We start from the raw sequence: 26,183 nt of genomic DNA, 5'->3' as shown, positions 1-26,183 counted from the left end.
TTGTTCATAAAAATGTCACCAGATTATTCCTTGGTTTAATGTTTTCTACAATGACATGATGTCTGAGGCCTTTTCATGCTTTGTAACGTCTCGCAACATTGCTCTGCTATTGAGTAAAGCCCTGAAAGTCGCTCTGGTCGTATCCTAATGCCGCGTCAGCGGTTTTAAAAGTCATGTGGTGTTTTAGGAAGTAAAACGTTCAATCCACTGGCTCTGTGCAGTCATAAAATTAGCTACCGTGTTTCATCCATCCATCCATCCATCCATTTTCTGTTCACCCTTGTCCCTAATGGGGTCGGGAGGGTTGCTGGTGCCCATCTCCAGCTACGTTCCGGGCGAGAGGCGGGGTACACCCTGGACAGGTCGCCAGCCTGTCGCAGGGCTACCGTGTTTCAGTAAAGGTCAAATTAAAGAGGATCTCAAAACAGTGCAGTCCTTTAAATTGCTAGTGTTTGTGATCCAAAGACATTGAAACGATGACAAATTATTTCACAAAAATAGTAAAAAACAGTGACATGGAAAGCTACCATAACAATGCTGATACACAGCTCTACATTAGGATGTCACCAGATCCAGCAGGCCCAGATGAACTCTGTCAGATTTGATTTGAACACTTTTGAAGTGTCTATGTGGGTCCACACCAGAAAGTGTTCATTTAACTCTTTTTGGAGAGTTGGTACCTTAACTCTAATTAAGTGTCCAATATCAAATCTGCTGGAGTTAATCATTTAACACTTACCAACACTAATTCAGTGTTAGACCTTAATATGAACTCTCACAGAGTATTTTTTTTTTACTTCATAAGAGTTATTTGTCATTAATATTAAATAGGTATTTTCTTGTTTTGAACTTGTAAAAATTATTTTAGTTTAATAAAGAGGCAATGATGTTCTCAAATGCATTTATTTCTAAACGTGCACTGCAATTACAAAACATATATATATCTTCCCCACGTATCTTCCCAACGTGGAATAATGTGCATATGTTTCACATGTCGTGAAGCTTTTATCTGATTTGTGAAACTTCAGTAAAGGTTGATTTTAACACTTTCAGATAAATCTGACCAGTATTCATGTAAACGTTCAACATCATGAAAAAAAATCAAAAATACTCCAGATTATTACGGATCTGTTCGTTGGCCAAGAATTTGACTGAATGTTCACCGGCTCGATTCTTTTTCCAACCCTTGTGCTCCGCAAACATTCGGCATGCTAAGCTAACTATGCTAACACCTAGCCGTGTGGCGAACGTGATGTCTGTCATACAGCTTGAGCTCAACTCAAAATAATAGTTATAAACCATGTCAGAAAAAAAATTTACTTACCAAGCGCAGTGAATAACTCAGACATGTGGAAAGTAAATTGTCCTGAAATGACTTGGCTTCAGTCGGTGGGAACCTGTGATTCTGGGGCCAGTCAGTGAATGAACTACTTTAGTGTTACAGCCGCTGTAGGAGTTCAGAGTTAAGAAGTCAAGAGTTACTGATTCCACTTTAACACCTCTAGATTTAATACAGAAATACTTTGTTTTAACACTGGACTTTAACTACTACTAATAATATACACCCCAGAGTTACATAAACACAATGTGACTCTATTAGAGTAAAATTAACTCTAAGGCACAAAGCCTACTAACACCAAAACATTTAACACTTTTGAATTTGCTGTGTGGATGTGCCACTGCCTGAAGTAATCATCTGTAGACCTAAAGAGAAATGATGACGCGTCAGCACACAGGTTCAGTTGATTGCAGCTGAAAACTACTGATCTTGGCCAAAATGGAGGTTTATTGTGATGGACTCAGACCTGAACTTTCAGAGACACATAAAGACAGTTACAAAGTCAGCCTTCTATCACCTGAAAATAATTCCAGGATTAAAGAACTAATGTTCCAACAGGTTCTTGAGAAACTCTTACATTTATCTTTAGTCGAATTGATTATTGCAGCAAGACTGCCTAAAAAGACAATCGGACATCTGCTGCTGGCGTTCCCACGAAAACCAGGAAGATAGAAGATGGAGCACGTCCCCCCGGTTCTAAAGTCGTTCCACTTTGAAATACCTTTGTTAGCTTATGAATCTAGACCACTCAGATCTTATGGTTCTAGTCTGCTCTCCATCCCCAGAACCAAACATGCAGCATTCACGTTTTATTCTCCACTAATCTGGAACAACTTCTAGAAATCTGCTAAAGTCTGTATTTCAACTTTATTCATACACTTATTGTCTTGTTGCTGGATTGTGCTATACTTAAAACCTGCCTTGGCTTCCCTTGCGCGTTAGTGGTTCAGTGCAACCAGCTCCAAAACAACCCTCAATTTGTGGCTGCCAGGCCTCACCTTTGTGTGTTTCATAAGAGACAGCTCAGAGGACACAGCAACATATTTTAAGAATTATAGTTAATTTACTTAGATTCAGGCCAAATGTGTCAATTTTTATGTTAAAGCAAAATATCTTATATAATCAGTACACACATAGTTCACATGAACAATTCGGAAAAATTGTTTATTTGGCTTCTTTCTTCACGTAATTCTGAGAAAACACCTTGTCATCGCAGGTGGCATCATGTTAAACAGAAACATTTCCACCATTTCCACGAATCAATAAAGGAGAGAATGAAATTTGATCTCTTCGCTGTGTTGTGCTAAAGCTGTGTCTCATAAAAGCGACACTACAATCCTTCTTATCTCACCCTCGATTGCTGATTGGCGGAAACCTGCAGGATGACGTTGACGTCTGTCACGAGGTCTGCCCAAACTGTATAAATAGAGAGGAGCGTCGCCTCCCAGCACAGAACGGGGAACAAAGCCTCAAGGAGTTCTTGCTTCAACAGTGTTTGAACGGAACTTCTTTCTTCGCTTGAGCCTAGCAGACTACTTTCCAGCGCTACTTCAATCCTGCTAATACTTGAACACTACTGAAGAAGTCGACGTAAAGCTGTATTTTTCTACGTTTTCTTTTTGTTAAAAAAAGCACAAAGAAACGCCAGCCAAGATGGAATCCCAGGTGCGTCAGAACTACCACCGCGACTGCGAGGCCGCCATTAACAGGATGGTCAACATGGAGATGTTTGCCTCCTACACCTACACCTCTATGGTAAGAAAAAATGTGTACTATATGCACTGCCTTTGTTAAGTCGGTCTGCCCTTAACTAGTCGGCCTCATCTCGTTAAATAAAATGCTGCGTCACGGTGAGGCTGCAGTTTTTGCTAACCTCCGCCATTACTCACGCGGCTGTTTTTCGCCAAATAATGATGGGGCGCGAGATGTTTTAATGATGGTTTGCCTCGTGTTTGTTCAACAGGCTTATTACTTCTGCCGCGACGACGTGGCTCTGCCGGGCTTCTCCCACTTCTTCAAGGAGAACAGTGAGGAGGAGAGGGAGCACGCCGATAAGCTGCTGTCCTTCCAGAACAAGAGAGGAGGCCGAATCTTCCTCCAGGATATCAAGGTAACTATTAATTCTAACAAGACACGTAGCAGCCATTTTGATGTTTAAGTTGCAACTTGAAGCAAATTTATTGCTGCGTACTGCAAAAAAATTGAACTTTAACTGTTTTCCATTTTATAGAAACCAGAGAAGGATGAGTGGGGCAGTGGGCTGGAAGCCATGCAGTGTGCTCTGCAGCTGGAGAAAAATGTCAACCAAGCTCTGCTGGATCTGCACAAATTGGCCTCTGATCGTGTTGATCCCCATGTAAGTGAAAAGTCTAAATCACGTTTTTTGTTTTGACACTTGATGTGTTTAAAATTAAACAATTCTGTTTCAGCTGTGCGATTTCCTGGAGTCCCACTACCTGAACGAGCAGGTGGAGTCCATCAAGAAGCTCGGTGACCACATCACCAACCTGACCAGAATGGATGCCCACAACAACAAGATGGCGGAGTACCTGTTTGACAAGCACACCCTGGGAGGCCAAAGCTAAATGACCAGAAGAGAAGATGGAGTAGAAGTGTGTGTAACAAAGGCTTCAGGCTAAATTTGTCTACTCCAGAGTTTATTAAGCATTTCATTGACCTAATCAGTTTCTGAAGTTGTAGAGTTGAGTGTATTAAGTAGTTGGTCTAAGTGTAACTTCTGATTCTCTGAATAAACATCTTGAGCTGGAGTTCTGTGGTCTGACTTGTTTATAATTTGAGGTCATTGTGCCTCCAAAACGGGTCAATTCCTGGTTAAAAGTGAAGCAGTAAAATGTCAAACAAGGTTTTGGAACCAACAAGTTTCCTGATTCCAATAGAACTGCTAACAGAAGATCCCAAAGGGAAACGTAACGGCATCTAACAAAGTTCATGCAGCTTAAAATGCCACCTGGCATTTGGTCTGAAGGATCTGCTTCAATCACAAGCCTGAGATTTAATACACAAACCTGAGAAGAGTTACTAGACTTTAAAGCAAAACCATCAGGTATTGTGAAGAAACTTGAGAAAATATGTTGAATTTTAACAGGTTTTCAAATTGGAGTTGCAAGACTTCATTCCAAGTAAACTTATAAATGGCAATTTGAAGACAACCACACAAAGATGCTGGTCTTACAATGTGGACCAGGAACTGACCATATGAGGCTGTTTACTAGTAAAACTCCCAGCTGGGATCTTTCTGCATGGAGTTTGGATGTTTCATAGCAAATGTGGGAGCACTGGCTTTACTACTACACTAGCAAAATATGCATGATGGATTAATTGGTCTCCCTAAATGGATAAAACCTGAATTTACTGGAGTAAATGGTTAAATACAATAATCCATTTTCAAGGCTGTGTGTAGTCAAGATTTGTATGAACCTCCTGTCTTATACTTCCATTAAGGCTGGGCAACATTTAGACATTTTAGTGAATACATTGAAGTGGAAATTGCTATTTATTCAATCATCAGTGATTTTTAACATTTTTGCATGAAAAACAAGTTATTTTATTTATACACTTTGGACTGAGGTGATAAACTATTTCAACTTGGAATGTCAAAAATTGTCAGTAACCTTGATTCTTAACATTGTTGTTTAAAAAGCCATCAGTTTTCCCGTGTCATCTTCACCACCTATTAATTATGGGAAATTATGGAGACTGGTAGATTTATAATGCAGGAATTTTAAAATACAAAGTTTTTAATTATTTTAATATGAGAGAATTAGTTACAAAAATTGTTGCAGCTCTAAATAAATACATTTCTAATGTGAGTGTAAGAATGTGAGCTTTATTTAGGTAAGGATAAAAGGAAATCAGAAACAATGGAAATAAAATACAATATCCTAAACAACACAATCATGCCACATTTAATATATTTTATTTAATCAAAGCCAAAAATTACAGTAGCACAAAAATATGAAAGGACCCAGGAGCGTTAATTATGTAAAATATATCTGCTTTACTAACTATGTACCTAAAATAAAAACAATTTGATTAACAATACTAATTTCCTGCATGGTTTTATGAATTTCTGTAAAATAAAGCTTAATTTTCTGTAACATCGTTTCTGAGTTGCTTTGGATTTTTTTTATTGCAGAGCGCCATCTGGTGGAAAAGATCTGCACGACATTTTGAAGACAGTTCATTTCATTACAGTTGTGTAACTTAAAGGTAATTCAATTAGATGTTTAATAAGAAGTCAGCTCTAAATACATCTTTCATCAGATGACGTCTAGCCACGTAAGTTTTTTCTCTCTCCATTTGACTAAATGGCGATGATATATTTTTAAAAATGACTATTTTTTGTAAAAACACAATAAAAAATGATCTTTTATTAATCTTAATTAGTATTTGCAATCAAATCTTTGAAGATCCAAAACTGCAATATATCTTCTAAAAATGTCATGTAATCCTCCCAGAAAATGAGACATTAGCTATGGAGTTCATATAGTTGTTGATCCTATTTTTAGCATGAAGTTGGATAATTCTGCCTCTACATCTTATTTGAGGAGTGAAAACTTTAATTAAGATCTGACCCGTTCTGTCCCGTTGGGCGGAGTTCATCTGACAGATGGATGGATGGATGATAGGCAGACAGAATGATGTAATTTAGCTTAAGATTATATGATACTTTTTCTAACCACAAACCTTATCCTATTTAATTGAGATTTTAAATGATAAATCAATACAAAGTTATGCATAAATGTGAAGTATAAGTAAAATCACACATTGTTTTCTGTCACACATTTCTTTCTTTTTATGAAAACTCAAAAATGTTGGTGTGGATTTTTAACAGCTTCCTTCACTTTGATGACCATGAAAGAAATCCAGTGCTGCTAGTAGTTAAAAGCCACTTTTTTAAAGAGACAACTCAGAGAACACAGAAACATATTTTTAAAATAATGGTTCATTTAGAATTAGGCCAAATGTTTTGTATTTTTGTGTTAAAGCAACGAAGTTTATAAAGTCACTGCACACAAAGTTCACATTAACAATTTGAGTAAATTGATATTTAGCTTATTTCTTCACGTAAGTCTTAGAAAACACCTTGTCATCGCAGGTGGCATCATGTTAAACAGAGAAACACCACGGTTCACCATTTCCACGAATCAATAAAGGAGGGAACGAAATTTGATCGTTCACCCTATTGTGTTACATCCTGCTGTGTCTTACAGAAGCGACACCACTATTTTGCTTGTCTCATCCTAGATTGCTGATTGGCGGACACCTGCAGAGTCACTTTGACATCCGTCACGAGATCTGTTTAAATACGGAGGAGCGTCGCCTCCATCACACAACGGAGACCAAAGCCTCGAAGAGTTCTTGCTTCAACAGTGTTTGAACGGAACTTCATTTTTTCCTACCCAGCAGAATCCAGAGCTATCTCAACTGTGCTTCTACTTGAACAGTACTACAGTAGTCAACGTAAAACTTTATTTTTTCCTTGTATTTTTTTGTTAAAAACACAAGAAAACACCAACCAAGATGCAATCCCAGGTGCGTCAGAACTACCACCGCTACTGCGAGGCCGCCATTAACAGGATGGTCAACATGGAGATGTTTGCCTCCTACACCTACACCTCTATGGTAAGAATACTATTTGCACAACCTCTGCTTCATTAGTCTGCCTTCAACTATTTAGCAGCCTCACCTATTATACACTTTATCAAATTAAAAGCTGCTGAGGCTAGCTTTCAGAAATGAAAATAAGGGTTGGTGTGTCTACAAAAGTGGCCACGATAAAATAGCTGACAATAATATTTCCTGTTTTATTTTGGCCATTATTGTTACACTTAGTGTTTATGTGTGTATGATAGACAGGTGTGTCTACGGGACATTTATAGAAACACGGAACGGTTCCGTATTTTACGGTGGTAACTCAGCTGAGGCTGCAGTTGTTCTTGCCAGACTCCGTCATTACTCAACGCGGCTTGGCCAAAGCTGCTTCTTCGCCAGATAATAATGGGGCGCGAGGTGTTTCAATAACTGTACTACTTGCTTGTTCAACAGGCTCATTACTTCTGCCGCGACGACGTGGCTCTGCCGGGCTTCTCCCACTTGTTCAAGGAGAACAGTGAGGAGGAGAGGGAACACGCCGAGAAGCTGCTGTCCTTTCAGAATAAGAGAGGAGGCCGAATCGTCCTTCAGGACATCAGGGTAAGCACAGCTAATGCTAACAAAAGACACGTAGCAGCCATTTTGATGTTTGAATTGCAACTTAAATTAAATTTACTGCTGCATACTGCAACTGTTTTCCATTTTACAGAAACCAGAGAAGGATGAGTGGGGCAGTGGGCTGGAAGCCATGAAGTGTGCTCTGGAGCTGGAGAAAAATGTCAACCAAGCTCTGCTGGATCTGCACAAGCTGGCGACTGATCATGTTGATCCCCATGTAAGTTAAAAGTTATATTTTTGCTTCTTTGATGCTTGACGGTTTTGAAACTAACAAACAATTCTGTTTCAGCTGTGCGATTTCCTGGAGTCCCACTACCTGAACGAGCAGGTGGAGTCCATCAAGAAGCTCGGTGACCACATCACCAACCTGACCAGAATGGATGCCCACAACAACAAGATGGCGGAGTACCTGTTTGACAAGCACACCCTGGGAGGCCAAAGCTAAATGACCAGAAGAGAAGATGGAGTGGAAGTGTGTGTAACAAAGGCTTCAGGCTAAATTTGTCTACTCCAGAGTTTATTAAGCATTTCATTGACCTAATCAGTTTCTGAAGTTGTAGAGTTGAGAGTATTAAGTAGTTGGTCTAAGTGTAACTTCTGATTCTCTGAATAAACATCTTGAGCTGGAGTTCTGTGGTCTGACTTGTTTATAATTTGAGGTCATTGTGCCTCCAAAACGGGTCAATTCCTGGTTAAAAGTGAAGCAGTAAAATGTCAAACAAGGTTTTGGAACCAACAAGTTTCCTGATTCCAATAGAACTGCTAACAGAAGATCCCAAAGGGAAACGTAACGGCATCTAACAAAGTTCATGCAGCTTAAAATGCCACCTGGCATTTGGTCTGAAGGATCTGCTTCAATCACAAGCCTGAGATTTAATACACAAACCTGAGAAGAGTTACTAGACTTTAAAGCAAAACCATCAGGTATTGTGAAGAAACTTGAGAAAATATGTTGAATTTTAACAGGTTTTCAAATTGGAGTTGCAAGACTTCATTCCAAGTAAACTTATAAATGGCAATTTGAAGACAACCACACAAAGATGCTGGTCTTACAATGTGGACCAGGAACTGACCATATGAGGCTGTTTACTAGTAAAACTCCCAGCTGGGATCTTTCTGCATGGAGTTTGGATGTTTCATAGCAAATGTGGGAGCACTGGCTTTACTACTACACTAGCAAAATATGCATGATGGATTAATTGGTCTCCCTAAATGGATAAAACCTGAATTTACTGGAGTAAATGGTTAAATACAATAATCCATTTTCAAGGCTGTGTGTAGTCAAGATTTGTATGAACCTCCTGTCTTATACTTCCATTAAGGCTGGGCAACATTTAGACATTCTAGTGAATACATTGAAGTGGAAATTGCTATTTATTCAATCATCAGTGATTTTTAACATTTTTGCATGAAAAACAAGTTTTTTTATTTATACACTTTGGACTGAGGTGATAAACTATTTCAACTTGGAATGTCAAAAATTGTCAGTAACCTTGATTCTTAACATTGTTGTTTAAAAAGCCATCAGTTTTCCCGTGTCATCTTCACCACCTATTAATTATGGGAAATTATGGAGACTGGTAGATTTATAATGCAGGAATTTTAAAATACAAAGTTTTTAATTATTTTAATATGAGAGAATTAGTTACAAAAATTGTTGCAGCTCTAAATAAATACATTTCTAATGTGAGTGTAAGAATGTGAGCTTTATTTAGGTAAGGATAAAAGGAAATCAGAAACAATGGAAATAAAATACAATATCCTAAACAACACAATCATGCCACATTTAATATATTTTATTTAATCAAAGCCAAAAATTACAGTAGCACAAAAATATGAAAGGACCCAGGAGCGTTAAGTATGTAAAATATATCTGCTTTACTAACTATGTACCTAAAATAAAAACAATTTGATTAACAATACTAATTTCCTGCATGGTTTTATGAATTTCTGTAAAATAAAGCTTAATTTTCTGTAACATCGTTTCTGAGTTGCTTTGGATTTTTTTTATTGCAGAGCGCCATCTGGTGGAAAAGATCTGCACGACATTTTGAAGACAGTTCATTTCATTACAGTTAGACTTAGACTGACTTTATTGTCATTTTACATGCACAGTGTGTATACAGAACGAAATTTCGTTGCATACGGCTCAGGACAGTGTTTTGAGCTTCCAATGTTGTGAGGTTACTCCAGAATAAAATAAAATACAGTATAAAATATGAATATAAATATAAATATAGAATATAAAGAGCAGGAATGACAGTAAAATATAAGTTATTTAGCTCTGTACATGTGCAAGGTATAAAGTGGAGACCAGTTTTTGAGTGCAGTCCAGTTAAGAGTTCAGCAGTCTGATGGCAAGTGGGAAAAAGCTGTTTGGGAACCAGGTGGACCTGCACCGGATGCTGCGGAACCTCTTTCCAGAGGGCAGCAGGGAGAACAGTCCATGGTGGGGGTGTGAGGGGTCACTGATGATGTTTCGGCCTCGGGACAGGCAGCGCTGGGATGAAATGTCCTGAATGGAGGGAAGGGGGGCCCTGATGATCCTCTCTGCTGTCCGCACCACTCTCCTCACGTTCTTCCAGTCGGAGGCGCTGCAGCCTCCACACCACACAGAGAGGCAGCTGGTCAGAATGCTCTCTATGGTGCTTCTGTAGAACGTCTTGAGGATGGGCAGGGGCAGGTGTGCTCTTCTCATCCTCCGCAGGAAATACAAGTGTTTCTGTGCCCTCTTGACCAGAGACGTGGTGTTCACAGTCCAGGTGAGGTCGTTAGTGATGTGCACCCCCAGGAATTTGGTGCTGCTGACCACCTCCACAGCCGAGCTGTTGATGAGCAGTGGAGCGTGGCTGGGCCGGTTCTTCCTGAAGTCGACGATCATCTCCTTCGTCTTGTCAACGTTCAGGATCAGGCTGTTGTCCCTGCACCAGTCCACCAGCTGCTCCACCTCCTCTCTGTAGTCCAGGTCGTTGTCGTCTCTGATGAGGCCCACCACCGTTGTGTCGTCCGCGAACTTCACGATGTGGTTGGTGGCGAACCTGGGGACGCAGTCGTGTGTCATCAGAGTGAACAGCAGAGGGCTCAGGACGCAGCCCTGAGGGGAGCCTGTGCTGAGGGTGATGACATCGGAGGTGTGTTGTCCGATCCGGACTGACTGAGGTCTGTCGGTGAGGAAGTCTAGCAGCCAGTTGCGCAGGGGTGTTGCTGAAGCCCAGGTGTCCCAGTTTTTCTGCCAGATGCTGTGGGATGATTGTGTTGAACGCTGAGCTGAAGTCCAGGAACAACATCCGCACATGAGTGTTCTTCTCCTCCAGGTGAGCCAGGCTCAGGTGTAGGGCGGAGGAGATGGCGTCCTCAGTGGAGCGGTTTCGACAGTAGGCAAACTGGAACGGGTCGAATGTGGAGGGGAGTCTGGAGAAAAATTGTTGTGTAACTTAAAGGTAAATTCAATTAGATGTTTAATAAGAAGTCAGTTCTAAATACATCTTTCATCAAATAACGTTTTTTTTCTTCACTTGACTAAGTAGCGATGATATATTTTTAAAAATAGCTATTTTTTGTAAAAATAAAATTAAGACTGATCATCGATTAATCTGAATTATTATTTGAAATCAAATCTTTGAAGATCCAAAACTGCAATATATCTTCTAAAAATGTCATGTAATCCTCCCAGAAAATGAGACATTAGCTATGGAGTTCATATAGTTGTTGATCCTATTTTCCCCCTTAAATTCATTTAAAACTCTGTATTTCAGATGATGGACTTCAGGCTTTATAGTTTTGAAAATGAATGCCAAAATATAACATGAAACACTTTTTTAAAATAATTGTGTTAACATAGCTGTATTGTTGTGTGGTAAACTGACTGCTCCTATAAATATAAAAAATATGTGTTAAATATTGCATGACGACTGTTATCTAGTTGAGGGTGACACATCAATCCCTTGTTGGGGAAACTCTCTTTAGGGACATGGTACACCAAGTCACCTGAGGCTAATATCTGTTCTGGTAGTCACTGGAAACCACTGATATCGATACTGGTGCAGAAAGTGTAATGATGTGGTAAAGAGAGAAGTGAGCCTAGAAAGCAAAAGGAATAGTCCACTAAGCTGGGTGGATTGTCTGGTCCAATACTCAGTGGGTTTCAATCATACCTGAGGAACAGGGACTTTTTCTTTCAATACGTAACTTCTCATTGGAAATCTCATGTGAGGTACACAAAGGATAAATCCTGCAACCATTTCTATTTAATATCTACCATAACTATGAAGATGATACACAACTCTGATGTTTGAACAAAACAATGTGGATGGATGGATGACAAGCTGGCAGAAGGGTGTAATTTAGCCTAAAATTATATGTTAATTTTTTATTTTTACTTTTTTTTTTAACACAAACTTTATCCTATTTAATTGAGATTTTAAATGATAAATCAATACAAAGTTATGCATAAATGTGAAGTATAAGTAAAATCACACATTGTTTTCTGTCACACATTTCTTTCTTTTTATGAAAACTCAAAAATGTTGGTGTGGATTTTTAACAGCTTCCTTCACTTTGATGACCATGAAAGAAATCCAGTGCTGCTAGTAGTTAAAAGCCACTTTTTTAAAGAGACAACTCAGAGAACACAGAAACATATTTTTAAAATAATGGTTCATTTAGAATTAGGCCAAATGTTTTGTATTTTTGTGTTAAAGCAACGAAGTTTATAAAGTCACTGCACACAAAGTTCACATTAACAATTTGAGTAAATTGATATTTAGCTTATTTCTTCACGTAATTCGTAGAAAACACCTTGTCATCGCAGGTGGCATCATGTTAAACAGAGAAACACCACGGTTCACCATTTCCACGAATCAATAAAGGAGGGAACGAAATTTGATCGTTCACCCTATTGTGTTACATCCTGCTGTGTCTTACAGAAGCGACACCACTATTTTGCTTGTCTCATCCTAGATTGCTGATTGGCGGACACCTGCAGAGTCACTTTGACATCCGTCACGAGATCTGTTTAAATACGGAGGAGCGTCGCCTCCATCACACAACGGAGACCAAAGCCTCGAAGAGTTCTTGCTTCAACAGTGTTTGAACGGAACTTCATTTTTTCCTACCCAGCAGAATCCAGAGCTATCTCAACTGTGCTTCTACTTGAACAGTACTACAGTAGTCAACGTAAAACTTTATTTTTTCCTTGTATTTTTTTGTTAAAAACACAAGAAAACACCAACCAAGATGCAATCCCAGGTGCGTCAGAACTACCACCGCGACTGCGAGGCCGCCATTAACAGGATGGTCAACATGGAGATGTTTGCCTCCTACACCTACACCTCTATGGTAAGAATACTATTTGCACAACCTCTGCTTCATTAGTCTGCCTTCAACTATTTAGCAGCCTCACCTATTATACACTTCGTTAAATTAAAAGCTGCTGAGGCTAGCTTTCAGAAATGAAAATAAGGGTTGGTGTGTCTACAAAAGTGGCCACGATAAAATAGCTGACAATAATATTTCCTGTTTTATTTTGGCCATTATTGTTACACTTAGTGTTTATGTGTGTATGATAGACAGGTGTGTCTACGGGACATTTATAGAAACACGGAACGGTTCCGTATTTTACGGTGGTAACTCAGCTGAGGCTGCAGTTGTTCTTGCCAGACTCCGTCATTACTCAACGCGGCTTGGCCAAAGCTGCTTCTTCGCCAGATAATAATGGGGCGCGAGGTGTTTCAATAACTGTACTACTTGCTTGTTCAACAGGCTCATTACTTCTGCCGCGACGACGTGGCTCTGCCGGGCTTCTCCCACTTGTTCAAGGAGAACAGTGAGGAGGAGAGGGAACACGCCGAGAAGCTGCTGTCCTTTCAGAATAAGAGAGGAGGCCGAATCGTCCTTCAGGACATCAGGGTAAGCACAGCTAATGCTAACAAAAGACACGTAGCAGCCATTTTGATGTTTGAATTGCAACTTAAATTAAATTTACTGCTGCATACTGCAACTGTTTTCCATTTTACAGAAACCAGAGAAGGATGAGTGGGGCAGTGGGCTGGAAGCCATGAAGTGTGCTCTGGAGCTGGAGAAAAATGTCAACCAAGCTCTGCTGGATCTGCACAAGCTGGCGACTGATCATGTTGATCCCCATGTAAGTTAAAAGTTATATTTTTGCTTCTTTGATGCTTGACGGTTTTGAAACTAACAAACAATTCTGTTTCAGCTGTGCGATTTCCTGGAGTCCCACTACCTGAACGAGCAGGTGGAGTCCATCAAGAAGCTCGGTGACCACATCACCAACCTGACCAGAATGGATGCCCACAACAACAAGATGGCGGAGTACCTGTTTGACAAGCACACCCTGGGAGGCCAAAGCTAAATGACCAGAAGAGAAGATGGAGTAGAAGTGTGTGTAACAAAGGCTTCAGGCTAAATTTGTCTACTCCAGAGTTTATTAAGCATTTCATTGAGCTAATCAGTTTCTGAAGTTGTAGAGTTGAGAGTATTAAGTAGTTGGTCTAAGTGTAACTTCTGATTCTCTGAATAAACATCTTGAGCTGGAGTTCTGTGGTCTGACTTGTTTATAATTTGAGGTCATTGTGCCTCCAAAACGGGTAAAATCCTGGTTAAAAGTGAAGCAGTAAAATGTCAAACAAGGTTTTGGAACCAACAAGTTTCCTGATTCCAATAGAACTGCTAACAGAAGATCCCAAAGGGAAACGTAACGGCATCTAACAAAGTTCATGCAGCTTAAAATGCCACCTGGCATTTGGTCTGAAGGATCTGCTTCAATCACAAGCCTGAGATTTAATACACAAACCTGAGAAGAGTTACTAGACTTTAAAGCAAAACCATCAGGTATTGTGAAGAAACTTGAGAAAATATGTTGAATTTTAAAAGGTTTTCAAATTGGAGTTGCAAGACTTCATTCCAAGTAAACTTATAAATGGCAATTTGAAGACAACCACACAAAGATGCTGGTCTTACAATGTGGACCAGGAACTGACCATATGAGGCTGTTTACTAGTAAAACTCCCAGCTGGGATCTTTCTGCATGGAGTTTGGATGTTTCATAGCAAATGTGGGAGCACTGGCTTTACTACTACACTAGCAAAATATGCATGATGGATTAATTGGTCTCCCTAAATGGATAAAACCTGAATTTACTGGAGTAAATGGTTAAATACAATAATCCATTTTCAAGGCTGTGTGTAGTCAAGATTTGTATGAACCTCCTGTCTTATACTTCCATTAAGGCTGGGCAACATTTAGACATTCTAGTGAATACATTGAAGTGGAAATTGCTATTTATTCAATCATCAGTGATTTTTAACATTTTTGCATGAAAAACAAGTTATTTTATTTATACACTTTGGACTGAGGTGATAAACTATTTCAACTTGGAATGTCAAAAATTGTCAGTAACCTTGATTCTTAACATTGTTGTTTAAAAAGCCATCAGTTTTCCCGTGTCATCTTCACCACCTATTAATTATGGGAAATTATGGAGACTGGTAGATTTATAATACAGTAATTTTAAAATACAAAGATTTTAATTATTTTAATATGAGAGAATTAGTTACAAAAATTGTTGCAGCTCTAAATAAATACATTTCTAATGTGAGTGTAAGAATGTGAGCTTTATTTAGGTAAGGATAAAAGGAAATCAGAAACAATGGAAATAAAATACAATATCCTAAACAACACAATCATGCCACATTTAATATATTTTATTTAATCAAAGCCAAAAATTACAGTAGCACAAAAATATGAAAGGACCCAGGAGCGTTAAGTATGTAAAATATATCTGCTTTACTAACTATGTACCTAAAATAAAAACAATTTGATTAACAATACTAATTTTCTGCATGGTTTTATGAATTTCTGTAAAATAAAGCTTAATTTTCTGTAACATCGTTTCTGAGTTGCTTTGGATTTTTTTTATTGCAGAGCGCCATCTGGTGGAAAAGATCTGCACGACATTTTGAAGACAGTTCATTTCATTACAGTTAGACTTAGACTGACTTTATTGTCATTTTGCATGCACAGGGTGTATACAGAACGAAATTTCGTTGCATACGGCTCAGGACAGTGTTTTGAGCTTCCAATGTTGTGAGGTTACTCCAGAATAAAATAAAATACAGTATAAAATATGAATATAAATATAAATATAGAATATAAAGTGCAGGACTGACAGTAAAATAGAAGTTATTTAGCTCTGTACATGTGCAAGGTATAAAGTGGAGACCAGTTTTTGAGTGCAGTCCAGTTAAGAGTTCAGCAGTCTGATGGCAAGTGGGAAAAAGCTGTTTGGGAACCAGGTGGACCTGCACCGGATGCTGCGGAACCTCTTTCCAGAGGGCAGCAGGGAGAACAGTCCATGGTGGGGGTGTGAGGGGTCACTGATGATGTTTCGGCCTCGGGACAGGCAGCGCTGGGATGAAATGTCCTGAATGGAGGGAAGGGGGGCCCTGATGATCCTCTCTGCTGTCCGCACCACTCTCCTCACGTTCTTCCAGTCGGAGGCGCTGCAGCCTCCACACCACACAGAGAGGCAGCTGGTCAGAATGCTCTCTATGGTGCTTCTGTAGAACGTCTTGAGGATGGGCAGGGGCAGGTGTGCTCTTCTCATCCTCCGCAGGAAATACAAACGTTTCTGTGCCCTCTTGACCAGAGACGTGGTGTTCACAGTCCAGGTGAGGTCGTTAGTGATGTGCACCCCCAGGAATTTGGTGCTGCTGACCACCTCCACAGCCGAGCTGTTGATGAGCAGTGGAGCGTGGCTGGGCCGGTTCTTCCTGAAGTCGACGATCATCTCCTTCGTCTTGTCAACGTTCAGGATCAGGCTGTTGTCCCTGCACCAGTCCACCAGCTGCTCCACCTCCTCTCTGTAGTCCAGGTCGTTGTCGTCTCTGATGAGGCCCACCACCGTTGTGTCGTCCGCGAACTTCACGATGTGGTTGGTGGCGAACCTGGGGACGCAGTCGTGTGTCATCAGAGTGAACAGCAGAGGGCTCAGGACGCAGCCCTGAGGGGAGCCTGTGCTGAGGGTGATGACATCGGAGGTGTGTTGTCCGATCCGGACTGACTGAGGTCTGTCGGTGAGGAAGTCTAGCAGCCAGTTGCGCAGGGGTGTTGCTGAAGCCCAGGTGTCCCAGTTTTTCTGCCAGATGCTGTGGGATGATTGTGTTGAACGCTGAGCTGAAGTCCAGGAACAACATCCGCACATGAGTGTTCTTCTCCTCCAGGTGAGCCAGGCTCAGGTGTAGGGCGGAGGAGATGGCGTCCTCAGTGGAGCGGTTTCGACAGTAGGCAAACTGGAACGGGTCGAATGTGGAGGGGAGTCTGGAGAAAAATTGTTGTGTAACTTAAAGGTAAATTCAATTAGATGTTTAATAAGAAGTCAGTTCTAAATACATCTTTCATCAAATAACGTTTTTTTTCTTCACTTGACTAAGTAGCGATGATATATTTTTAAAAATAGCTATTTTTTGTAAAAATAAAATTAAGACTGATCATCGATTAATCTGAATTATTATTTGAAATCAAATCTTTGAAGATCCAAAACTGCAATATATCTTCTAAAAATGTCATGTAATCCTCCCAGAAAATGAGACATTAGCTATGGAGTTCATATAGTTGTTGATCCTATTTTCCCCCTTAAATTCATTTAAAACTCTGTATTTCAGATGATGGACTTCAGGCTTTATAGTTTTGAAAATGAATGCCAAAATATAACATGAAACACTTTTTTAAAATAATTGTGTTAACATAGCTGTATTGTTGTGTGGTAAACTGACTGCTCCTATAAATATAAAAAATATGTGTTAAATATTGCATGACGACTGTTATCTAGTTGAGGGTGACACATCAATCCCTTGTTGGGGAAACTCTCTTTAGGGACATGGTACACCAAGTCACCTGAGGCTAATATCTGTTCTGGTAGTCACTGGAAACCACTGATATCGATACTGGTGCAGAAAGTGTAATGATGTGGTAAAGAGAGAAGTGAGCCTAGAAAGCAAAAGGAATAGTCCACTAAGCTGGGTGGATTGTCTGGTCCAATACTCAGTGGGTTTCAATCATACCTGAGGAACAGGGACTTTTTCTTTCAATACGTAACTTCTCATTGGAAATCTCATGTGAGGTACACAAAGGATAAATCCTGCAACCATTTCTATTTAATATCTACCATAACTATGAAGATGATACACAACTCTGATGTTTGAACAAAACAATGTGGATGGATGGATGACAAGCTGGCAGAAGGGTGTAATTTAGCCTAAAATTATATGTTAATTTTTTATTTTTACTTTTTTTTTTAACACAAACTTTATCCTATTTAATTGAGATTTTAAATGATAAATCAATACAAAGTTATGCATAAATGTGAAGTATAAGTAAAATCACACATTGTTTTCTGTCACACATTTCTTTCTTTTTATGAAAACTCAAAAATGTTGGTGTGGATTTTTAACAGCTTCCTTCACTTTGATGACCATGAAAGAAATCCAGTGCTGCTAGTAGTTAAAAGCCACTTTTTTAAAGAGACAACTCAGAGAACACAGAAACATATTTTTAAAATAATGGTTCATTTAGAATTAGGCCAAATGTTTTGTATTTTTGTGTTAAAGCAACGAAGTTTATAAAGTCACTGCACACAAAGTTCACATTAACAATTTGAGTAAATTGATATTTAGCTTATTTCTTCACGTAATTCGTAGAAAACACCTTGTCATCGCAGGTGGCATCATGTTAAACAGAGAAACACCACGGTTCACCATTTCCACGAATCAATAAAGGAGGGAACGAAATTTGATCGTTCACCCTATTGTGTTACATCCTGCTGTGTCTTACAGAAGCGACACCACTATTTTGCTTGTCTCATCCTAGATTGCTGATTGGCGGACACCTGCAGAGTCACTTTGACATCCGTCACGAGATCTGTTTAAATACGGAGGAGCGTCGCCTCCATCACACAACGGAGACCAAAGCCTCGAAGAGTTCTTGCTTCAACAGTGTTTGAACGGAACTTCATTTTTTCCTACCCAGCAGAATCCAGAGCTATCTCAACTGTGCTTCTACTTGAACAGTACTACAGTAGTCAACGTAAAACTTTATTTTTTCCTTGTATTTTTTTGTTAAAAACACAAGAAAACACCAACCAAGATGCAATCCCAGGTGCGTCAGAACTACCACCGCGACTGCGAGGCCGCCATTAACAGGATGGTCAACATGGAGATGTTTGCCTCCTACACCTACACCTCTATGGTAAGAATACTATTTGCACAACCTCTGCTTCATTAGTCTGCCTTCAACTATTTAGCAGCCTCACCTATTATACACTTCGTTAAATTAAAAGCTGCTGAGGCTAGCTTTCAGAAATGAAAATAAGGGTTGGTGTGTCTACAAAAGTGGCCACGATAAAATAGCTGACAATAATATTTCCTGTTTTATTTTGGCCATTATTGTTACACTTAGTGTTTATGTGTGTATGATAGACAGGTGTGTCTACGGGACATTTATAGAAACACGGAACGGTTCCGTATTTTACGGTGGTAACTCAGCTGAGGCTGCAGTTGTTCTTGCCAGACTCCGTCATTACTCAACGCGGCTTGGCCAAAGCTGCTTCTTCGCCAGATAATAATGGGGCGCGAGGTGTTTCAATAACTGTACTACTTGCTTGTTCAACAGGCTCATTACTTCTGCCGCGACGACGTGGCTCTGCCGGGCTTCTCCCACTTGTTCAAGGAGAACAGTGAGGAGGAGAGGGAACACGCCGAGAAGCTGCTGTCCTTTCAGAATAAGAGAGGAGGCCGAATCGTCCTTCAGGACATCAGGGTAAGCACAGCTAATGCTAACAAAAGACACGTAGCAGCCATTTTGATGTTTGAATTGCAACTTAAATTAAATTTACTGCTGCATACTGCAACTGTTTTCCATTTTACAGAAACCAGAGAAGGATGAGTGGGGCAGTGGGCTGGAAGCCATGAAGTGTGCTCTGGAGCTGGAGAAAAATGTCAACCAAGCTCTGCTGGATCTGCACAAGCTGGCGACTGATCATGTTGATCCCCATGTAAGTTAAAAGTTATATTTTTGCTTCTTTGATGCTTGACGGTTTTGAAACTAACAAACAATTCTGTTTCAGCTGTGCGATTTCCTGGAGTCCCACTACCTGAACGAGCAGGTGGAGTCCATCAAGAAGCTCGGTGACCACATCACCAACCTGACCAGAATGGATGCCCACAACAACAAGATGGCGGAGTACCTGTTTGACAAGCACACCCTGGGAGGCCAAAGCTAAATGACCAGAAGAGAAGATGGAGTGGAAGTGTGTGTAACAAAGGCTTCAGGCTAAATTTGTCTACTCCAGAGTTTATTAAGCATTTCATTGACCTAATCAGTTTCTGAAGTTGTAGAGTTGAGAGTATTAAGTAGTTGGTCTAAGTGTAACTTCTGATTCTCTGAATAAACATCTTGAGCTGGAGTTCTGTGGTCTGACTTGTTTATAATTTGAGGTCATTGTGCCTCCAAAACGGGTAAAATCCTGGTTAAAAGTGAAGCAGTAAAATGTCAAACAAGGTTTTGGAACCAACAAGTTTCCTGATTCCAATAGAACTGCTAACAGAAGATCCCAAAGGGAAACGTAACGGCATCTAACAAAGTTCATGCAGCTTAAAATGCCACCTGGCATTTGGTCTGAAGGATCTGCTTCAATCACAAGCCTGAGATTTAATACACAAACCTGAGAAGAGTTACTAGACTTTAAAGCAAAACCATCAGGTATTGTGAAGAAACTTGAGAAAATATGTTGAATTTTAACAGGTTTTCAAATTGGAGTTGCAAGACTTCATTCCAAGTAAACTTATAAATGGCAATTTGAAGACAACCACACAAAGATGCTGGTCTTACAATGTGGACCAGGAACTGACCATATGAGGCTGTTTACTAGTAAAACTCCCAGCTGGGATCTTTCTGCATGGAGTTTGGATGTTTCATAGCAAATGTGGGAGCACTGGCTTTACTACTACACTAGCAAAATATGCATGATGGATTAATTGGTCTCCCTAAATGGATAAAACCTGAATTTACTGGAGTAAATGGTTAAATACAATAATCCATTTTCAAGGCTGTGTGTAGTCAAGATTTGTATGAACCTCCTGTCTTATACTTCCATTAAGGCTGGGCAACATTTAGACATTCTAGTGAATACATTGAAGTGGAAATTGCTATTTATTCAATCATCAGTGATTTTTAACATTTTTGCATGAAAAACAAGTTATTTTATTTATACACTTTGGACTGAGGTGATAAACTATTTCAACTTGGAATGTCAAAAATTGTCAGTAACCTTGATTCTTAACATTGTTGTTTAAAAAGCCATCAGTTTTCCCGTGTCATCTTCACCACCTATTAATTATGGGAAATTATGGAGACTGGTAGATTTATAATACAGTAATTTTAAAATACAAAGATTTTAATTATTTTAATATGAGAGAATTAGTTACAAAAATTGTTGCAGCTCTAAATAAATACATTTCTAATGTGAGTGTAAGAATGTGAGCTTTATTTAGGTAAGGATAAAAGGAAATCAGAAACAATGGAAATAAAATACAATATCCTAAACAACACAATCATGCCACATTTAATATATTTTATTTAATCAAAGCCAAAAATTACAGTAGCACAAAAATATGAAAGGACCCAGGAGCGTTAAGTATGTAAAATATATCTGCTTTACTAACTATGTACCTAAAATAAAAACAATTTGATTAACAATACTAATTTCCTGCATGGTTTTATGAATTTCTGTAAAATAAAGCTTAATTTTCTGTAACATCGTTTCTGAGTTGCTTTGGATTTTTTTTATTGCAGAGCGCCATCTGGTGGAAAAGATCTGCACGACATTTTGAAGACAGTTCATTTCATTACAGTTAGACTTAGACTGACTTTATTGTCATTTTACATGCACAGGGTGTATACAGAACGAAATTTCGTTGCATACGGCTCAGGACAGTGTTTTGAGCTTCCAATGTTGTGAGGTTACTCCAGAATAAAATAAAATACAGTATAAAATATGAATATAAATATAAATATAGAATATAAAGAGCAGGAATGACAGTAAAATATAAGTTATTTAGCTCTGTACATGTGCAAGGTATAAAGTGGAGACCAGTTTTTGAGTGCAGTCCAGTTAAGAGTTCAGCAGTCTGATGGCAAGTGGGAAAAAGCTGTTTGGGAACCAGGTGGACCTGCACCGGATGCTGCGGAACCTCTTTCCAGAGGGCAGCAGGGAGAACAGTCCATGGTGGGGGTGTGAGGGGTCACTGATGATGTTTCGGCCTCGGGACAGGCAGCGCTGGGATGAAATGTCCTGAATGGAGGGAAGGGGGGCCCTGATGATCCTCTCTGCTGTCCGCACCACTCTCCTCACGTTCTTCCAGTCGGAGGCGCTGCAGCCTCCACACCACACAGAGAGGCAGCTGGTCAGAATGCTCTCTATGGTGCTTCTGTAGAACGTCTTGAGGATGGGCAGGGGCAGGTGTGCTCTTCTCATCCTCCGCAGGAAATACAAACGTTTCTGTGCCCTCTTGACCAGAGACGTGGTGTTCACAGTCCAGGTGAGGTCGTTAGTGATGTGCACCCCCAGGAATTTGGTGCTGCTGACCACCTCCACAGCCGAGCTGTTGATGAGCAGTGGAGCGTGGCTGGGCCGGTTCTTCCTGAAGTCGACGATCATCTCCTTCGTCTTGTCAACGTTCAGGATCAGGCTGTTGTCCCTGCACCAGTCCACCAGCTGCTCCACCTCCTCTCTGTAGTCCAGGTCGTTGTCGTCTCTGATGAGGCCCACCACCGTTGTGTCGTCCGCGAACTTCACGATGTGGTTGGTGGCGAACCTGGGGACGCAGTCGTGTGTCATCAGAGTGAACAGCAGAGGGCTCAGGACGCAGCCCTGAGGGGAGCCTGTGCTGAGGGTGATGACATCGGAGGTGTGTTGTCCGATCCGGACTGACTGAGGTCTGTCGGTGAGGAAGTCTAGCAGCCAGTTGCGCAGGGGTGTTGCTGAAGCCCAGGTGTCCCAGTTTTTCTGCCAGATGCTGTGGGATGATTGTGTTGAACGCTGAGCTGAAGTCCAGGAACAACATCCGCACATGAGTGTTCTTCTCCTCCAGGTGAGCCAGGCTCAGGTGTAGGGCGGAGGAGATGGCGTCCTCAGTGGAGCGGTTTCGACAGTAGGCAAACTGGAACGGGTCGAATGTGGAGGGGAGTCTGGAGAAAAATTGTTGTGTAACTTAAAGGTAAATTCAATTAGATGTTTAATAAGAAGTCAGTTCTAAATACATCTTTCATCAAATAACGTTTTTTTTCTTCACTTGACTAAGTAGCGATGATATATTTTTAAAAATAGCTATTTTTTGTAAAAATAAAATTAAGACTGATCATCGATTAATCTGAATTATTATTTGAAATCAAATCTTTGAAGATCCAAAACTGCAATATATCTTCTAAAAATGTCATGTAATCCTCCCAGAAAATGAGACATTAGCTATGGAGTTCATATAGTTGTTGATCCTATTTTCCCCCTTAAATTCATTTAAAACTCTGTATTTCAGATGATGGACTTCAGGCTTTATAGTTTTGAAAATGAATGCCAAAATATAACATGAAACACTTTTTTAAAATAATTGTGTTAACATAGCTGTATTGTTGTGTGGTAAACTGACTGCTCCTATAAATATAAAAAATATGTGTTAAATATTGCATGACGACTGTTATCTAGTTGAGGGTGACACATCAATCCCTTGTTGGGGAAACTCTCTTTAGGGACATGGTACACCAAGTCACCTGAGGCTAATATCTGTTCTGGTAGTCACTGGAAACCACTGATATCGATACTGGTGCAGAAAGTGTAATGATGTGGTAAAGAGAGAAGTGAGCCTAGAAAGCAAAAGGAATAGTCCACTAAGCTGGGTGGATTGTCTGGTCCAATACTCAGTGGGTTTCAATCATACCTGAGGAACAGGGACTTTTTCTTTCAATACGTAACTTCTCATTGGAAATCTCATGTGAGGTACACAAAGGATAAATCCTGCAACCATTTCTATTTAATATCTACCATAACTATGAAGATGATACACAACTCTGATGTTTGAACAAAACAATGTGGATGGATGGATGACAAGCTGGCAGAAGGGTGTAATTTAGCCTAAAATTATATGTTAATTTTTTATTTTTACTTTTTTTTTTAACACAAACTTTATCCTATTTAATTGAGATTTTAAATGATAAATCAATACAAAGTTATGCATAAATGTGAAGTATAAGTAAAATCACACATTGTTTTCTGTCACACATTTCTTTCTTTTTATGAAAACTCAAAAATGTTGGTGTGGATTTTTAACAGCTTCCTTCACTTTGATGACCATGAAAGAAATCCAGTGCTGCTAGTAGTTAAAAGCCACTTTTTTAAAGAGACAACTCAGAGAACACAGAAACATATTTTTAAAATAATGGTTCATTTAGAATTAGGCCAAATGTTTTGTATTTTTGTGTTAAAGCAACGAAGTTTATAAAGTCACTGCACACAAAGTTCACATTAACAATTTGAGTAAATTGATATTTAGCTTATTTCTTCACGTAATTCGTAGAAAACACCTTGTCATCGCAGGTGGCATCATGTTAAACAGAGAAACACCACGGTTCACCATTTCCACGAATCAATAAAGGAGGGAACGAAATTTGATCGTTCACCCTATTGTGTTACATCCTGCTGTGTCTTACAGAAGCGACACCACTATTTTGCTTGTCTCATCCTAGATTGCTGATTGGCGGACACCTGCAGAGTCACTTTGACATCCGTCACGAGATCTGTTTAAATACGGAGGAGCGTCGCCTCCATCACACAACGGAGACCAAAGCCTCGAAGAGTTCTTGCTTCAACAGTGTTTGAACGGAACTTCATTTTTTCCTACCCAGCAGAATCCAGAGCTATCTCAACTGTGCTTCTACTTGAACAGTACTACAGTAGTCAACGTAAAACTTTATTTTTTCCTTGTATTTTTTTGTTAAAAACACAAGAAAACACCAACCAAGATGCAATCCCAGGTGCGTCAGAACTACCACCGCGACTGCGAGGCCGCCATTAACAGGATGGTCAACATGGAGATGTTTGCCTCCTACACCTACACCTCTATGGTAAGAATACTATTTGCACAACCTCTGCTTCATTAGTCTGCCTTCAACTATTTAGCAGCCTCACCTATTATACACTTCGTTAAATTAAAAGCTGCTGAGGCTAGCTTTCAGAAATGAAAATAAGGGTTGGTGTGTCTACAAAAGTGGCCACGATAAAATAGCTGACAATAATATTTCCTGTTTTATTTTGGCCATTATTGTTACACTTAGTGTTTATGTGTGTATGATAGACAGGTGTGTCTACGGGACATTTATAGAAACACGGAACGGTTCCGTATTTTACGGTGGTAACTCAGCTGAGGCTGCAGTTGTTCTTGCCAGACTCCGTCATTACTCAACGCGGCTTGGCCAAAGCTGCTTCTTCGCCAGATAATAATGGGGCGCGAGGTGTTTCAATAACTGTACTACTTGCTTGTTCAACAGGCTCATTACTTCTGCCGCGACGACGTGGCTCTGCCGGGCTTCTCCCACTTGTTCAAGGAGAACAGTGAGGAGGAGAGGGAACACGCCGAGAAGCTGCTGTCCTTTCAGAATAAGAGAGGAGGCCGAATCGTCCTTCAGGACATCAGGGTAAGCACAGCTAATGCTAACAAAAGACACGTAGCAGCCATTTTGATGTTTGAATTGCAACTTAAATTAAATTTACTGCTGCATACTGCAACTGTTTTCCATTTTACAGAAACCAGAGAAGGATGAGTGGGGCAGTGGGCTGGAAGCCATGAAGTGTGCTCTGGAGCTGGAGAAAAATGTCAACCAAGCTCTGCTGGATCTGCACAAGCTGGCGACTGATCATGTTGATCCCCATGTAAGTTAAAAGTTATATTTTTGCTTCTTTGATGCTTGACGGTTTTGAAACTAACAAACAATTCTGTTTCAGCTGTGCGATTTCCTGGAGTCCCACTACCTGAACGAGCAGGTGGAGTCCATCAAGAAGCTCGGTGACCACATCACCAACCTGACCAGAATGGATGCCCACAACAACAAGATGGCGGAGTACCTGTTTGACAAGCACACCCTGGGAGGCCAAAGCTAAATGACCAGAAGAGAAGATGGAGTGGAAGTGTGTGTAACAAAGGCTTCAGGCTAAATTTGTCTACTCCAGAGTTTATTAAGCATTTCATTGACCTAATCAGTTTCTGAAGTTGTAGAGTTGAGAGTATTAAGTAGTTGGTCTAAGTGTAACTTCTGATTCTCTGAATAAACATCTTGAGCTGGAGTTCTGTGGTCTGACTTGTTTATAATTTGAGGTCATTGTGCCTCCAAAACGGGTAAAATCCTGGTTAAAAGTGAAGCAGTAAAATGTCAAACAAGGTTTTGGAACCAACAAGTTTCCTGATTCCAATAGAACTGCTAACAGAAGATCCCAAAGGGAAACGTAACGGCATCTAACAAAGTTCATGCAGCTTAAAATGCCACCTGGCAT

General features: G+C 40.0%; 5 protein-coding genes across 5 annotated transcripts; all 5 read left to right on the top strand.

Annotated features, from left to right (window-relative positions):
* The first annotated feature begins 2,771 nt into the window (after positions 1 to 2,771).
* LOC114148315 (ferritin, middle subunit) lies at positions 2,772 to 4,107 on the top strand. Its single transcript, XM_028023515.1, has 4 exons — positions 2,772 to 3,094; positions 3,303 to 3,449; positions 3,570 to 3,695; positions 3,769 to 4,107. The coding sequence occupies exons 1-4, from the start codon at positions 2,993 to 2,995 to the stop codon at positions 3,922 to 3,924; spliced, it is 531 nt and encodes a 176-aa protein (XP_027879316.1). The 5' UTR covers positions 2,772 to 2,992; the 3' UTR covers positions 3,925 to 4,107.
* A 2,573-nt stretch (positions 4,108 to 6,680) lies between these two features.
* On the top strand, positions 6,681 to 8,201 carry LOC114148316 (ferritin, middle subunit-like). Its single transcript, XM_028023516.1, has 4 exons — positions 6,681 to 6,985; positions 7,409 to 7,555; positions 7,665 to 7,790; positions 7,863 to 8,201. Exons 1-4 carry the CDS (start codon positions 6,884 to 6,886, stop codon positions 8,016 to 8,018), a joined length of 531 nt encoding a protein of 176 aa, XP_027879317.1. The 5' UTR covers positions 6,681 to 6,883; the 3' UTR covers positions 8,019 to 8,201.
* A 4,406-nt stretch (positions 8,202 to 12,607) lies between these two features.
* Positions 12,608 to 14,126, top strand: LOC114147950 (ferritin, middle subunit-like). Its single transcript, XM_028022776.1, has 4 exons — positions 12,608 to 12,910; positions 13,334 to 13,480; positions 13,590 to 13,715; positions 13,788 to 14,126. Exons 1-4 carry the CDS (start codon positions 12,809 to 12,811, stop codon positions 13,941 to 13,943), a joined length of 531 nt encoding a protein of 176 aa, XP_027878577.1. The 5' UTR covers positions 12,608 to 12,808; the 3' UTR covers positions 13,944 to 14,126.
* Positions 14,127 to 18,548: 4,422 nt separating this feature from the next.
* LOC114147953 (ferritin, middle subunit-like) lies at positions 18,549 to 20,051 on the top strand. Its single transcript, XM_028022780.1, has 4 exons — positions 18,549 to 18,835; positions 19,259 to 19,405; positions 19,515 to 19,640; positions 19,713 to 20,051. The coding sequence occupies exons 1-4, from the start codon at positions 18,734 to 18,736 to the stop codon at positions 19,866 to 19,868; spliced, it is 531 nt and encodes a 176-aa protein (XP_027878581.1). The 5' UTR covers positions 18,549 to 18,733; the 3' UTR covers positions 19,869 to 20,051.
* A 4,422-nt stretch (positions 20,052 to 24,473) lies between these two features.
* On the top strand, positions 24,474 to 25,976 carry LOC114147951 (ferritin, middle subunit-like). The gene is made up of 4 exons (XM_028022777.1): positions 24,474 to 24,760; positions 25,184 to 25,330; positions 25,440 to 25,565; positions 25,638 to 25,976. The coding sequence occupies exons 1-4, from the start codon at positions 24,659 to 24,661 to the stop codon at positions 25,791 to 25,793; spliced, it is 531 nt and encodes a 176-aa protein (XP_027878578.1). The 5' UTR covers positions 24,474 to 24,658; the 3' UTR covers positions 25,794 to 25,976.
* Positions 25,977 to 26,183: the final 207 nt, after the last annotated feature.

The sequence above is a fragment of the Xiphophorus couchianus genome, chromosome 7, assembly GCF_001444195.1.
Source record: "Xiphophorus couchianus chromosome 7, X_couchianus-1.0, whole genome shotgun sequence".
In the NCBI taxonomy this organism is placed as follows: domain Eukaryota; kingdom Metazoa; phylum Chordata; class Actinopteri; order Cyprinodontiformes; family Poeciliidae; genus Xiphophorus; species Xiphophorus couchianus.
This window is presented reverse-complemented; position numbering and strand designations above follow the sequence as displayed.

What these genes read in the sequence shown, in the direction of transcription:
- LOC114148316 (XM_028023516.1), top strand. Translation starts at nt 6,884, where the DNA reads ATGCAATCCCAGGTGCGTCAGAACTACCACCGCTACTGCGAGGCCGCC. An exon ending in CCTACACCTACACCTCTATG is followed by an intron (nt 6,986 to 7,408) that starts GTAAGAATACTA and finishes CTTGTTCAACAG; the next exon opens with GCTCATTACTTCTGCCGCGA. An exon ending in CTGATCATGTTGATCCCCAT is followed by an intron (nt 7,791 to 7,862) that starts GTAAGTTAAAAG and finishes ATTCTGTTTCAG; the next exon opens with CTGTGCGATTTCCTGGAGTC.
- LOC114148315 (XM_028023515.1), top strand. Translation starts at nt 2,993, where the DNA reads ATGGAATCCCAGGTGCGTCAGAACTACCACCGCGACTGCGAGGCCGCC. An exon ending in CCTACACCTACACCTCTATG is followed by an intron (nt 3,095 to 3,302) that starts GTAAGAAAAAAT and finishes TTTGTTCAACAG; the next exon opens with GCTTATTACTTCTGCCGCGA. An exon ending in TCTTCCTCCAGGATATCAAG is followed by an intron (nt 3,450 to 3,569) that starts GTAACTATTAAT and finishes TCCATTTTATAG; the next exon opens with AAACCAGAGAAGGATGAGTG.
- LOC114147950 (XM_028022776.1), top strand. Translation starts at nt 12,809, where the DNA reads ATGCAATCCCAGGTGCGTCAGAACTACCACCGCGACTGCGAGGCCGCC. An exon ending in CCTACACCTACACCTCTATG is followed by an intron (nt 12,911 to 13,333) that starts GTAAGAATACTA and finishes CTTGTTCAACAG; the next exon opens with GCTCATTACTTCTGCCGCGA. An exon ending in TCGTCCTTCAGGACATCAGG is followed by an intron (nt 13,481 to 13,589) that starts GTAAGCACAGCT and finishes TCCATTTTACAG; the next exon opens with AAACCAGAGAAGGATGAGTG.
- LOC114147953 (XM_028022780.1), top strand. Translation starts at nt 18,734, where the DNA reads ATGCAATCCCAGGTGCGTCAGAACTACCACCGCGACTGCGAGGCCGCC. An exon ending in CCTACACCTACACCTCTATG is followed by an intron (nt 18,836 to 19,258) that starts GTAAGAATACTA and finishes CTTGTTCAACAG; the next exon opens with GCTCATTACTTCTGCCGCGA. An exon ending in CTGATCATGTTGATCCCCAT is followed by an intron (nt 19,641 to 19,712) that starts GTAAGTTAAAAG and finishes ATTCTGTTTCAG; the next exon opens with CTGTGCGATTTCCTGGAGTC.
- LOC114147951 (XM_028022777.1), top strand. Translation starts at nt 24,659, where the DNA reads ATGCAATCCCAGGTGCGTCAGAACTACCACCGCGACTGCGAGGCCGCC. An exon ending in CCTACACCTACACCTCTATG is followed by an intron (nt 24,761 to 25,183) that starts GTAAGAATACTA and finishes CTTGTTCAACAG; the next exon opens with GCTCATTACTTCTGCCGCGA. An exon ending in TCGTCCTTCAGGACATCAGG is followed by an intron (nt 25,331 to 25,439) that starts GTAAGCACAGCT and finishes TCCATTTTACAG; the next exon opens with AAACCAGAGAAGGATGAGTG.